This window comes from Berghia stephanieae, chromosome 1 (genome assembly GCF_034508935.2).
Source record: "Berghia stephanieae isolate SIO BIC M18660-M18661 chromosome 1, UCSD_Bste_1.3, whole genome shotgun sequence".
In the NCBI taxonomy this organism is placed as follows: Eukaryota; Metazoa; Mollusca; class Gastropoda; order Nudibranchia; family Aeolidiidae; genus Berghia; species Berghia stephanieae.
This window is the reverse complement of record NC_088360.1, coordinates 122920547-122935546: the sequence shown is the minus strand read 5'-3', so window position 1 is coordinate 122935546 and position 15000 is coordinate 122920547. Positions and strand designations below refer to the sequence as shown.

General features: G+C 35.0%; 2 protein-coding genes across 3 annotated transcripts in view; one reads left to right on the top strand and one right to left on the bottom strand.

Annotated features, from left to right (window-relative positions):
• The first annotated feature begins 579 nt into the window (after positions 1 to 579).
• On the top strand, positions 580 to 5864 carry LOC144962958 (cytochrome c oxidase assembly factor 7 homolog). Its single transcript, XM_078896431.1, has 3 exons — positions 580 to 797; positions 3573 to 3713; positions 5270 to 5864. The coding sequence occupies exons 1-3, from the start codon at positions 689 to 691 to the stop codon at positions 5707 to 5709; spliced, it is 690 nt and encodes a 229-aa protein (XP_078752557.1). The 5' UTR covers positions 580 to 688; the 3' UTR covers positions 5710 to 5864.
• A 3357-nt stretch (positions 5865 to 9221) lies between these two features.
• LOC144962957 (uncharacterized) overlaps positions 9222 to 15000 on the bottom strand; it is an 11562-nt gene continuing 5783 nt past the window's right edge. Inside the window, exons 3-6 of one of the 2 annotated variants that reach the window (XM_078896430.1) lie at positions 14953 to 15000; positions 13062 to 13147; positions 12390 to 12560; positions 9222 to 10640 (exon numbers count right to left, since the gene is read on the bottom strand). The exon at positions 14953 to 15000 is cut by the window's right edge and continues 80 nt beyond it. In XM_078896430.1, coding sequence (XP_078752556.1) covers positions 10570 to 10640; positions 12390 to 12560; positions 13062 to 13147; positions 14953 to 15000 — 376 coding nt within the window. In that variant the 3' untranslated portion in view covers positions 9222 to 10569. Of the gene's footprint in view, positions 10641 to 12307; positions 12561 to 13061; positions 13148 to 14952 lie in introns of both variants that reach the window. The other variant, XR_013643546.1, reaches the window with a different exon arrangement.

Sequence of the window (15000 nt, the reverse complement as noted above, 5' to 3'; positions counted from 1 at the left end):
ATGTTTCCGAGGGTAAGTCACTTCACACACATTATCTCAATGAATCCAGGCGTGAATGAACAGCCTACTTGACTTTAAGCAATTTTTGGATATTGTGTGCGGTGTCTCGTCTTGTCACCGTCAAGCGATGTTGAACATGGTCAATGGCCGGTGTGTGATAATGTTTACAAAACCCTGTCCTCGCAATGTTTCCGAGGGTAAGTCACTTCACACACATTATCTCAATGAATCCAGGCGTGAATGAACAGCCTACTTGACTTTAAGCAATTTTTGGATATTGTAAAAGTATTTAAAAGTACGCCTCAGGTGATTTGTGCAGGCTGTAGGGTGTGTGAATTTGTAATTTATTTGTTTATAAATACAAGTCTATAAAAGGGCATCGATGTTAATAGCTAGTAGCAGTATTATGTGTTATAGTCAAAGTTATCGTAAAGCAGAGTCAAGCTGCATAGAATTTTCTTAGCAACGGTTGGCAACTACTAATGATCTTCATCACTGACAATATCTACTGTATCTCGTCTCATCAAGATTTTTTTTTTGTCTATGAGACCAATCACTGTCATTCCGGCAGTGTCTAAAGCGAAAGCGAAAGGAGAGAGAAAATGAACAGAAAGGTGACCAGTTACCAAACAAACAGAGAACCATTACACAAGATCAGACGGCGAATTTAATTTAGAGCCTCATTAAAATGGCTGCCCGCAGCTATGATTTGACAAACGAAAAAGAAACCAAAGAATATATCAGGGATATAGAAATAGAATACTCATTCCAGTGTTTTGATCAGAAAGAACCAGACGGTAAACGATCTCTCTCTCTCTCTCTCTCTCTCTCTCTCACTCTCTCTCTCTCTCTCTCCCTCTCTCTCTCCCTCCCTCTCTCTCTGCCTCTCTCCCAGTCTTCTCTCTCTCTCTCTCTCTCTCCTTCCCTTTCTCTCTCTTCTTATCGTCTTCTCTTCTTTCTCTTCTTCTTCTTCTTCTTCTTCTTCTTCTTCCTCTTCTTCTTCTTCTTCTTCTTCTTCTTCTTCTTCTTCTTCTTCTTCTTCTTCTTCTTCTTCTTCTTCTTCTTCTTCTTCTTATTCTCCGTCTCCCCCTCTCAGTTCCTTCCACCTCTTCTGATTTCATGATTTAAGCTAACTCTAGACTGGGTACCAATTAGCCATTAACATGTTTACTGGTATTTTTTTTTTTTTTCGTCTTCCCAGTCACAACGGATAAGCATTTGACTGAACCCTTTGTGAACGTTGGTTGTATATTGTCGTTTAAGGTTTCCATTATTGGAGATACTATTTACAAGAAAATACTTTTTGTTGTTGTTGAAATTGTGCCTTTGACAAGACTAAGTTCACTGTTTTTTGTAAGCTAGTTTTTAATACGCAGTGGCTATTTTTACAGTCCCGTAAAGATGGTTCTCGGGGCTATTTTTACAGTCCCGTAAAGATGGTTCTCGGGGCTATTTTTACAGTCCCGTAAAGATGGTTCTCGGGGCTATTTTTACAGTCCCGTAAAGATGGTTCTCGGGGCTATTTTTACAGTCCCGTAAAGACGGTTCTCATGGCTATTTTTATGGCGTTGTGATGCGATTCTGTTCAATTATCCGCATAGTTATAGATTATCATGTTTTTGCAGTATTCACAAAACTTCACATATCATTTCCCCCGATATTTAGATGTACAGATCTAGAGGCGGTGAATGAAAGCAAAATTAATTTCATTTAACATATTTAGATCTAAAGCTAAAACTAAAATTAACAAATAATTAATGTAAAGTCAATTCTCTTAGCGATTTTTACGGTACTGTCATTTTTATGACATATAATTTATTTTTTTATTTATTTTTTTTTTTTTTTGCATAATTTATGTTTGCAGTACAGAACAGCCCGTTTTCTATCATCAGTGGGCAGGTTAGGTTGTATGTCTTGATTTTTTTTTTCTGTCAAACATACATAATATAGATCTATTATCAAACACTGAAAGTATATTTAGTTCCTGCTTGAGTCGACACTCCTCAAGATATAATACTTTACAGGTTGGCTTTTGTTTATACTTTACCAGTATAACCAGTCAGGAAGGACTAACGGTTTATACAATTTTAAAAGACGTAGACGTCTAACATTCAGGGTGCAGTCTTCTCACGTGAGAGTGGGTTTGAATCCAATTTCAGAAAAGAGGCCGTTCACAAACCAATTGGACACATTTTGACCATAATTTTAGAGCCCCCCCCCCCCCCCCCAACCTCCCAACCGTATTGTGGACAAATGACTACCCCCCCCCAATGTGGATGTCCATGGTAAAGATGCACATTGCGAAACACCTCATGCTTAAATATTGTTCTTTTGAATAATATTTTAAAAAAAAAGAAAGTAAATAATGATGATGATTCTCTACCATGGTCGGTCATGATCCAAAAGAATAGAGGTGCCCAAGACTGATCCTCATTGGGGCGCCGAGGTGGAGAGGGCATTTTACTTTGGTCCCACCATCGCGTTGCTCCTACTCCTTTACCGATTGACCCAGTGTTTGTTCCGACCAGACAAGAGTGGTCGCTGTATTGCTCCTCCCTTCCCAGTTAGGAGGTTGTTTTATTGTTCTCCGCCAAAGCGGTGTTCACCTTGTGGTCAGACCCCTCTGCCTAGGCTTTGAGGTACCACTAGGGAAAGAGATAGATAGAGAAAAAAGAAAGGAATAAAAAAAAATAGAGAGAGAGAGAGAGAGAGAGAGAGAGAGAGAGAGAGAGAGAGAGAGAGAGAGAGAGAGAGAGAGAGAGAGAGAAAGAGAGAGAGAAAGAAAGAGATTGGGAAAGAATGAAAGAAAGAGAGAGGGAGAGAGAGGGAGAAATGAGAGATAGGGAAAGAAAGAAAGAAAGAAAGAAAGAAAGGGATAGAGAAAGAATGAAAGAAAGAGTGAGAGAGAGAGAAACAAAGAAAGACCGGGAAAGAGAGAGAGAGAGAGAGAGAGAGAGAGAGAGAGAGAGAGAGAGAGAGAGAGAGAGAGAGAGAGAGAGGGGGGAGAAAAAGAGAAAGAAAGAGATTGGGAAAGAATAAAAGAAAGAAAGAGGGAGAGAGATAGAAAAAAAGAGAAAGTAAAAAGAAAGAGAGAAGAGAGAGAAAGAGAAAGAAAGAAAGACATAGAGAAAGAATGAAAGAAAGAGGGAGAGAGAGAGAGAGAGAGAGAGAGAGAGAGAGAGAGAGAGAGAGAGAGAGAGAGAGAGAGAGAGAGAGAGAGAGAGAGAGATGCTAACTTGCCGCACCTGAACGAAGAGAGTGAGAGTTTTAGAGCCAATGGCGTCTACTCAGCCAATCTGTTACAATTTATAAATCTATTACCGCAACGCCGTAAAAATAGCCACCAGAACCGTCTTTACGGGACTGTAAAAATAGCCCCGAGTACCATCTTTACGGGACTGTAAAAATAGCCCCGAGAACCATCTTTACGGGACTGTAAAAATAGCCACTGCGTTTTTAATATTGTGTCTCGCATTTGATGAGAAGTATGTTAATTTCTGCTAGTTATTAACACGTGACTGATGTACATAATTTAATTTTCCTCTATTGTTTCTTCACCGTTTAATTTCCAGGCTGTCATCGATTAGCTGAATTCCGAGAAAATATTTTGAAGAACCCAGCAGCTGGTGCACTCATCTACAAGGACAACTGTATCAATCACAAATACCCACGTAGTTGTTTTAAGTATGCACAATGTCTGCACACTGGCAAAGGTGAATCTGTTTTTCAAGACCTGACTCTTTTATATTTTAAATTTATCCCTAAATTTTAAAGATCAAAAGTGATATAAAAGAGATTCCCCCTTGTATCCTTGGTATATCAGATATTATTGAGGGAAATCAGTAGTTATAGAGGTGGCAGTACTAAAAAGTTGTATTAGTAACAATATCAGTAGTAGTAGCAGTGATAGCAGTAGAAGTAATTGATGTGGTGATAGTAGAAGTTTAAAGTAGCATCAACAACAGTAGGAGTTCTTATAGTCGTAGTAGTAGTAGTAGTAGTAGTAGTAGTAGTAGTAGTAGTAGTAGTAGTAGTAGTAGTAGTTGTAGTAGTAGCCCCCAGTTTCTATAGTGTGAAACATGATAACAATGGCTTGCTACTTTTTTGAAAGGACTTAAGTCTATAGCAATATAAAGTTCTTTCCACCAGATCTAACAGACCCAGCTACCCAACCACTGCTGACTCGACTTTACCAGGGATCGAACTTGGTCCCTTTTCATGTCGGAAGCAACTTCTCTTCCAGCTGAGCTATTGAGACCACCAAGAAGTAGTAGTCATTAAATGCTTTAACAATGCATGGGCGAAAAAAAGAGAATAAAATAATTTAGATCGAGTCTTAGTCTTAGAAGGGATTAGTATTTGGTGAGTCCCAATTTTAGGGATATTTTAGACTGGGATTGGGATTTTAAAAATATATAGCAACTGTTATAGCTGGATCCCAGTTATACTTAAGCCTGTTATAAATCGTTGCCCCTGCACTTATTATCAATTCAGATTCATGTTGTTATTATTTAATGTTTAGGTGTTAGAATAAAAAACGACTGTCTAAAAAGTCCAAGAGTTCATAAACAATTACCTGAATAATTATAGTGGTAAGGTATTTTTTGTGTTGTGCCTTTTCCCATTAAAACAGTCTGAAGTGCTTTGTAGTTTAGTTACGTCTACTAATCCAGAATTTTTTATTGGGGAACAATTCACTATAAAACTGGCTTCATATTTCAAACTCTCAATCTTGAAAGCGTACATCGTTATCTGACAGTGAGTTGGCAAATTGAAGACAAATTTGGTGGGTAATCAGGTATGAGACGAGGGTCAATGGATCTCCATTATCACTGGATATAGCTTTAAAAAGTAGGGTGAAAAACAAACAAATAAACAAACAAACAAACAAAGAATTCACAAAGAAAAAGATTAAACAGCCGAAAAATATGCTTTTAAAATTTAAGAAAAAAAACAAACAATAAAATCCCCCCAAAAATACAACCAAACAATGAGTTAAACACCCAAAAAACCCAAAACAAATAAAGCAAAAAAAACCCCCAAAAAACAAAAAAAAAAAAAAACAAAACAAAAATTCACTGGACACTCCAGTTTTTTGGTCGCAATTATAAAAAAAATACTCACGTATTTGCTATCGATTTCTCCATTTTGGCTTACTTTCATTTATTTTTCGAAGAAGAAAAGACTTTCCTTTTTATGTTTTAATTCTCGATCAACATTTCAGAGGAAGTCAATTTTTTTGGTATTTTTTTTTTCTTCCCTTTATCAGGTGCACCAGAGGAGAAACCAGATCTGAAAGAGGCCTTAAAATATTATGAAAAAAGCTGTGATATTGACTACTCATCTGGCTGTTATGTGGCAGGACTCATGCGAATGGCCTCAAAGGAAGACGACAAACAGAATACAGCTAAAGGCGTCTCACTCTTAGAGAAGGCATGTAGTTTGAAGGATGGTGAAGGCTGTTTTAGATTAAGTGGTCATTACCTTACAGGGAATAAGGTTGAGAAGAACCACAAAAAAGCATTTGAATTTGCCACCAAAGGTTGTGATATAGGTCATGTTTATAGCTGTAATAATTTGAGTCTAATGTACAGATATGGGAATGGGGTACCAAAAAATGCCAAAATGGCTGATGAGATCAAAATGAAGTCTTTAACTTTATTTGAAAAACAGTCCAAAATACCTCCAAGGGTGAAGGTAAATGAGTAAATATATAGACCTTAATATATGTTTTTAAAATGATAATTCAATACAATTTTAACTTTGTGATATTGTGATTATTGATTGGATGTTCATGTGTGTATGTTATAGCTGAAAATATGACTTTTAGAGTGCATGAAAGTTAATAAACACCCCCAAACATTTTTTTGATCTTGGTTAATTCTCTTTCATTTACTCGATTAGATTCTTTAGACACTTGGCAAGAATAATCAAGAATAATCTTGGCATGAGATTTTGACATGTTAGTCTGATGTGAGAAAAGTAACGGTGAATAAGTGTCTTTTGCCATATGAATGTGAAATTTTATTTCACATAGCTAGCTGAGGAATTTTATTTTGTATTATGAAATAGTGTTGTCCTGATAGCTCAGTTTGTCGAGCACTAACTTCATAAGCAAAGGGATGGTTAATGATCTTGGGTGTTTTCGATATTTTTCTGATCCATCATCCCAACCAGTAGTAATTTGGTAGTGATTTGGGTCTGTAAGATCAGGTGAAAAAGACTTTGCATTAAACTAACGTCCTATCCAAAGGGTATTAATGGAATTGCTATTACGTATCCAATAAATGTCTCTGAAGGACCACTACATTGTGAGTGTGAGGAATGATGGACACAGAATAAGTCCCATGAGTGGGATACATAAAACTTTATTATATTTTACATAATCATCAGGGTTCCCACAAAGTCTGGAATTCAGGATAACTTTGATAACTTTCTTTCCGGGTCGGGAAAAGGGTCAGGATTTCACCCATTTGGATAATTGGGTTTGGAAATCTGTTAAGGTCTATTTCAGCACTACTACAACCACATCAGCATCACAACCACCATTACTGCAACCACTACCTCCACATCATCATCCTAATCTTCATTACTACCAATACTGCAACCACCACCATATCATCATCATCATCATCATCAACATCATCATGAGAGCACTACTACTGCAAGCACCACTACAACATCATCATCACTACCAACACTACTACAACTTCTCCTCATCATAATCATCACTACCACCACTACTGCAACCCCCACAACAGCATCATCACTACCGCCATTACTACAACCAATACCTACACATCATCATCATAATTCTTTCACCACATTAACGATGCACCTATTTATATGACATTTGAAAAAAAAAAAAAAAATTGATAGTCTTTCCTCCTTTTCATGGAGTTTATTGGTCAGTATATAAGCCTGGTCTGACATTTTTTTCTATTGTAGGAACCCTGGATTATGATAGTTTCATTTATATTTGTGTTGTATACAGTGTAAATCTGATACCATAGCTTTATTTTCATGACTCTTGACTACAATAGGGATGTAAAGAGGGAAATCATGATAGGAAAAAAAATCTGCCCAACCGTCCTCTCGTCTGAAAGTTGGAAAGTTAAGGAGATATTATCCAAATAAAACAGAAGCCTTTAGAAGGGTGAGGCAAGATCTAAAGTAGTCCTTCATAACCATTGGACCCATGGAGCCACAGTTAATCCTGGTTTCTATAGTGTGAAATGGAGAATAACAATTACCTGCTATCCTTTGGATAGGATACTGGTCTATTGCAAAGTACTTTCCACCAAATCTAACAGACTCAGCTACCCATTCACTGCTGAGTGGACAGGGGGTCAGAAAAAATCTCAACTACACCCGGGGTCGATCTTGGTCCCTTTGCGTGTGAAGCGAGTGCTCTACCAACTGAGCTACGGGGGCTGGGTGGGGTACCGGACCTCCCATAGTGGGCAGGGGGGTACATACTGTGTCTTCTAGCCCCTTATAACTGTTTTCCAACATGCTTTCTGTCTTTGTCTTGGAATGAGATTACTTGGTTTTATCCTGGCCCTGGCCGGGACTCCTAGCTCGGAGGGAAACAGTCAAATGCATAGTTATTGTTTTGGGAGATGATGTTTTTTTCCTTGTAAATCACCTCTCTGTTATGTATTATTATAATTGTTATTTTCAATGTATAATGTAAGCATTTGAGTGTATTCCTCTTTGTTGGATTTTGTGCTTGTGTCCGGATGAGACTTAAAGGTGATCTCAAACTAAGTACATTGGTGGTATGCTCTTGGAATCTACATCTGATCCCTATTTGTTCCTAGTTCCCCTACGTCTTACTTTTTCTTGGGTGCTTTAATTGTAATTCTATAACTTTTTACTATCCCATTTTCTTCCTTTTTACTGGCGCTGATATAACCTAAATGTGTTGGAAGCGCCGTAAAACCCTTAAAAAGAACCAAAAAAAAGCTACGGGTACCCCCAAGAAATAAGTAGACTAATATAATTTTTAAATGGAGAAAAGATTATATTTTATATTCAAAGCAACATGTGATGGATATTGATCAAGGAATATTTCGATCAGTCATATCACTATACTGTTTTGTAAGCATTTGAGAGTATTTTTCGTGGGATCCTATACTTGTGTCTGGATGGGACTGTAAAGTAATCTCAAAACCAAGCATAGAGTGGTGTCTTTTGACCTCTCATGGTGGGAGAAGTCACTCACCGATGTCTTCTGTCCCCCTACTCTCTCTGCTTTCAGTACTTGTCCTGGATTGAAGTTGCTCAGCTTTCCTCTTGGCCTGACAGGGATCCTTAGCTTAGAGGGAATTAGTCAAATGTATGTGGGATCCTGTGTTTGTGGCTGGGTAAGACTGAGCCCTCAAAATCTACTTCTGTTCTATCGCCTCGTTGCACCGGTTCCTTTGTCTTACTTTTCTTGGGATTGTTCATCTAAAATATTTTGACATTCCATCTTCATTTATACTGGTACTGAAATGACCTAAAAGCGTCGCGATTTTTGGGGAAACCCGTAAAACAAAACAAACAAACAATCTCTCTTCTCTCTCTCTCTCTCTCTCTCTCTCTCTCTCTCTCTCTCTCTCTCTCTCTCTCTCTCTGACTCTCTCTCTGGAATAATTGTTTTATCTTATGACAAATTAAGGTATGTATTGCATGATCAGAGAATGGGTGACAGTGATCAAAGAAATCTAGTTCTCATATTGTGTCATGGTCAAGACACTGTACAAATATTACCCCACTCGATTTAACTGTGACTATCGGTAGTGACGGGCATTTAAGGAGTGCTGGTAAAGACAGGGCAACTTGAACCATATGAGATGGATCTTTTGTTTCATATGCCCTGCTGGGAGAGTAAATGCGGCATTTCAAGTGCTTTGAGTTTGAGCATGTTGAATCGGAGCAAATATAATTTACAAATGTTCATATCTATCTCCCCTCCCTCTCTCTCTCTCTCTCTCTCTCTCTCTCTCTCTCTCTCTCTCTCTCTTTGTTCATTTGAAAAGGAATAGAGTATTACTTATGCATTACATATATAATCATTGATGTTGATGCTGAACGTCTATTAATTTAATTTAATTATCAAATATTCAAGGTTGGTTGCACCAAGACTTTTATCCTTTTTCAGAACTTTTTATGCTATATATTTTATTCCGTATTAAAATTTCATACTGAACTGAATAAACAAATGAAATCAAGAATCTGTATTCTGTAAGACATTTATTCAATTATAATAGTCAATGAAAATAATTTTTGACGAGTTAAATAATCTTTGATTTTAAAGACAAAAAATAATACTGAGAGTGTGAAAAAATCCATGTTCAAAATTAATAGTCTGTAACGTGTACAAAAATAGGAAATTGTACAAACTACAATAATATTAATATTGACAAATGGGGACTTAGAATAAATATGATTTACCACAGAGAAAACGTTTCGAGATAACTTCCAATTGAAAAAGGTGTAATAGTGTTTAGTCTAGCCTTTTGTGTTTTAGTTTTTAATTTGTTGGACAAAATGAGAAACAAAATCTTCCTCTTATAAAATAAAGATGAAATGTAAAATTTGTTTCAGATGAGAGAAAATACCAAATGCTGAAAAAATGTGAAAATATTTGATATTGTTAAATAATGATGAAAATATGAAAAATAAAATGATTTCAAAAAGAAAACTGAATGGCCATGGATTTAAAATGTGACCTTTAATCAGTTGGAATCAAATACTTAATGCCATTTTGAGTATAGTGGGAGTAATACATTAAAAAAGTAGAAATAAGCAACACGGAGAGGTAAGAGTAATAATAATAAGTTGATTTTATTCAAACAAAAGTATCTATTTTTGTCATGGTGAGTCTTTAATTGTTAATACTGAATATGTAAGTCAAGGAGACAACAATGGTTATCGATTCATTTTAAAGAAACATTGGTGAATGATTCAAAAAGTTATGGAAATGAAAAAAAAAAATCAAATTTTGAAGAAATATGAAACATATAAGACGTATATTTGAAATATCCTAGTTCTGTATATTTAAGCTTCAGATCGTTTTGTCAATGAATTTGAATGTCATTAAAATTAAAGTATGATTCATTTTAAAGAAACATTGGTGAATGATTCAAAAAGTTATGGAAATTAAAAAAACCCATCAAATTTTGAAGAAATATGAAACATATAAGACGTATATTTGAAATATCCTAGTTCTGTATATTTAAGCTTCAGCTCGTTTTGTCAATGAATTTGAATGTCATTAGAATTAAAGTATCATGATGCCATGACATACAAAGGAAATATAATGTAATAGTAAATAAACATTGACAGAAATTAAGGAAATAGATTTGAAATGGTTGGCCACTATGCCGTTTATTAATTTTGATCTTTTGTGTATGAAAATACTTAATGTCAATTGAGCCATAAAATCATTCATGGAATGGGAAGTAACATGCAGTTTGATACACAATAAATAAATTAATGTTGTAACTTGTGCTTTAATTTCATAACTGATAAAAAAAATCTTGTCAGTTTGATCGAAGTCAAAATCTTTTCCAGGAATCTCTAACGCATAATATTCCAGTTTTCCCTCTCCAGACCTTGTTGGGATGCTAGATGGTTGTAACGGGTGGAAACTGAGAGATGATAGAACAAGAGGAAATACAAGTTTATTTCAGCATCGAAGGCGATGAAACATTTATAATCACAAGTCAATGCTGTAAATAGAATGCAGTTGATATCACGTTTATTAAGGGAAGGAGAGTGGGGGTTATGCCAGCCAGGAAAGTGGACATTTCTCACCACTTTCCACCCAACATGTACAAGTTAAGATGTTGAGCACATTATGACATCATTTTTTTTTAGAGAGAGAGAGAGATGAGAGAGAGAGAGAGAGATGAGAGAGAGAGAGAGAGAGAGAGAGAGAGAGAGAGAGAGAGAGAGAGAGAGAGAGAGAGAGAGAGAGAGAGAGAGAGAGAGCAACGTGTGTAAATTAATTGCAGTTAAAGTGACATCACTATGAACATCTATTATCAAATTATGTAGTTACATAATTAAAGTGAATGAACAGAAAAAAATCCCCAACTTCAACCTATTTGGTTATCTGTTTTAACTTTTGATTTAATTTGTTATCTTTATTAATTAAATAAAAAAACAAACAAACCGTTTTAGTCATCACTAGCAATCTTTCCACTGTAAAAGTGATTCCTAGAACATATCACTTTTTAATTGTTTTTAACAGCCGATAAATTAAATATGTAAAGCTATGATAAATTAAAGGTTAAAGTCGGGAGAAGTTAGAATGAATAAAGATAAAAATGAAAGGAAATCATGACTTAATGTCGAATTATATCAAATTGCATGCTTGTAGATTTTCTTCATTGGTTGAAAATTGTATATTTCACATATATAAATGTAAATATTGTTGATTAAAAAAGATAATTATCAAAAATAGCTAAAATCACTGAATTCCTCAATGCACTGAAAGTGAAAGTGAAAGCGTATGGTATTAAGAAGCAGAATCATTAAAAGAAAATAGTGCACGCAACACAAATCAACCCCTCTCAAAGGTTAAACCAAAACTGATAGAGAAGGGCCTTCTATCGTCGTTGGTCAAACCAAGATCTTCCAGGGTCTTAACATAAACGTAGAATTAACAGTGCTTTTGTCTTAATTATGGTCATCATTGGTTAACAAAAGTGAAAATAATCTGATGCCGAGTTATTTTTTTAGCTCACGTTATCCTGAAGAAATTCAAATGAGTTCGATGTAATGTGTAATCTACCATTTCATTCCATTTTTCTTTGGTCATATAGTTGATATAAAAATGTTCCGCCCATTTTTATTTAAGACTTTCTAATACTTTAAAAGTTTAATATGTTTATGTGGCCAAATTCAAATCCAGAAGGTCAATTTAAATAGTCGATTTGTTAAACTAGAAGGCATATAAATAATACATTTTTGAGGACTTAATTTATTAGGTAGACACATTTTGGGAAAATCTATTACTATTAATAATAGTATTATCAATTTACAATGAAACATCTGTAAGCTAAATATACATGTCACTCATTTTATTTACATGTATATTAATATGAAAACTCTCAGTTGAAAGATAGATTAAAGCATGTATGCTTTTTCATCATTAAAATGGGGAAATGGGTTAACGATAAATTATGTTCAGCAGCCAACATCAAAGAACTCTGCCAAAATCACGTGCTTGGCATCAAAGAACTCTTGTCAAAATCACGTGCTTGTCTCGATGAACCATTCACGAACATCACCCATCAACAACATCACGTACCTCCCGATATAAACCTTCACGGGATGCTCATGCGCTAAGGAGAGGAATGGGCAAGGAGTTTTGTGTCACATGCTCCACCAACCTGGCAAGCGGCGCGTTGGCCTGTCCTTAGCAATCGCCAGGCTGTTCTCATCCAGTCTGCTCATCTGTTGGATAAGGCGAGGGCTGGGAGTTCCACTGTCAATCGTTGGCAGGATTAAGTGGCCTCCTGGGATTTGGTCCATTTTGATGACATCATCGGATGCCACTTGACCTTGAGATGGTAATAAAATCATAAATACGTTAGTGTTTTTATACGTGAAAAAGGGAACACCGGTCATGAATTGGGCATGCTGTCTGTCCATCTTCATTAGATCTAATTGGCTTGATAGAGTTGAAGTATATATATATATATATATATATATATATATATATATATATATATATATATATTATATATATATATATATATATAATATATATATATATATATATATATATATATATTTTTTTTTTTTTTTTTTTTTATATTTTTTATTTTTTTTTTTTTTAATTTTTTTTTTTTTTTTTTTTTTAAATATATTTTTTTTAATTTTTTTTTTTTATTTTTTTATTTTTTTTTAAAGATTTATTTATTATTATTTTTTTAAATGTTAGATACAGCTATGCTGAATTATGATTTGCTAATGGTATATAAAACAGTTTTTTATGTAGGATGAGTCGTTCACTATTCAAGATAAAATGGATAGCCAGAATGCTTTGAACTCATTCTTACCATCCACAAAAACAATTCGATTTCCACCTGCTTGTAAAACCTCCTTCACATGTCTCCAGCTACCACCCTGACGTCCATGGCGTAACCTGAAAGTTGATAAAAAATGGAATATCGAGATTTAAGGTCACGTATTGAACAGATGTAGACAATGATGATGGAATACACTGTACGCGATTTATGGTCAATTAATAAACAGATGTAGATGATGATGATGATGATGATGATGATGATGATGATGATGGAATACACTGTACGCGATTTATGGTCAGTTAATAAAAAGATGTAGATGATGATGAGATATCCAGATCTAAGGTCAAACAATGATAAACAAATGTAGATGATGATGTTCGAAAGAAATACCAGAAAAAAAAAAAACAACAAAAAAACCCAACTCAGTAAACCTCGTTACACCACCATGTTGGGTTCAAAACGGCAGTATAACAAATAGAATTGAGAATTGTATGGTCATTATCTCAATGTTTCTCTCTTAGAAGAACAAAATGGTAGAAGTCATAGCCACCTTTGTTACATGCCTATCAGCCGGGCCGGGTGGTCTCCCAGTTTGTAAGCACTATGTGTTGACACAGTAATACATAGAATTGCATCCTGGGCCCAGGACGCTGGGCCATGCACTTTTGACTCTTTTGTAAAAAAAACAAACTTGTAAAAGTTGTTGGACGGCCCACAATTAGGCTTGTCAGCATGCTATAAGATGGTTATTGTGGACGTTTGGATGATATAATCAGAGATCTACGGGTAATAAAAAGTCCAAGGGATCATCGACTTTACAACATAGGGGATATTACTCATCCATGACTATTAAATTGTTTATTCTTACTGAGTTATCTCTCTTATACCAAAAACTACTCGATTGCTCGTAGCACTGGAATTGTGTTGGGTATTCATTACCAATAAAATTGATAGGCTGGTGACTGAACAGTTGATGCAGCCATTCAATATAAGGAAATTACTGGAAAGTGTGTGACATTAAGGGCATAGAATTGTTTCCTTTTTAAAAACGGCGAGGTTTAAACATAAAACAGGAAGTAAGCTTTATTTGTAGTGTTGATTTTGATCACGTCTCGGTAAAAAGGCTCATTGAAAATATGAAAATCAACGAAATTGACTTCATGACTTAGGTTTATGCCCTGGTTTAGAAATATTTTTTTCATGTTATTGAATTTCGTTGTTATCAATTTGATATGTTGAATTTGACTTGTACTGCTTTAACTCACTCAATTCTAGATATTTTTGCTACTTTTCAAAATTGGAAAAAATGTATTAAAATGAGCATCTACATAGATTATTTTATTCAACTACCATTAACACGTAAAAATGAAAAACATTAGCTTTGATACAACGCCTATAATTTGTCTCAGAAAAATGCAATAAATAGGCATGGGGTAAAAGTAACCCGGGTAAACTACGGATATTGTCGGTGTTGGGGTTGAGTGAGTTAAAGTCCTTCGTGCTTCTTTTGTAACTAATAATAATAATAATAATAATAATAATAATAATAATAATAATAATAATAATAATAATAATAATAATAATAATAATAATAATAATAATAAACATTAAAAAAATTAGACGCAATGCTACATTGAAATCGCATTGTTTAGATAGTCTCTCAAACTCTATACAACTAAGGAGTAAAATACACTGATGTTGATGCCATGAATTAGTTACAAATTAGGGTGCGGGCACTGGTGTAAGATCAAATAATATACATATGTAAAAAGTGTGTATGAATTAGTGTCAGATAAAACACAGAGAAAAAAAAACATCTTAAAATAATCAGCCTACTCCACTTGGCACTGATTCATTCAGATCTTTATCATACATTGGTAAAAACTCGTTCTGTGGGCATTGATTTGATTTTTATTTTTACCTTGGAGGTCCCGCATAAGGGTACGTCAAATCTGGATGTTTATCTCCA

Coding starts and splice junctions, on each gene's coding strand:
- LOC144962958 (XM_078896431.1), top strand. CDS start 689: ATGGCTGCCCGCAGCTATGATTTGACAAACGAAAAAGAAACCAAAGAA. Junction 798..3,572: donor TGATCAGAAAGAACCAGACG/GTAAACGATCTC, acceptor TTTAATTTCCAG/GCTGTCATCGATTAGCTGAA. Junction 3,714..5,269: donor ATGTCTGCACACTGGCAAAG/GTGAATCTGTTT, acceptor TCCCTTTATCAG/GTGCACCAGAGGAGAAACCA.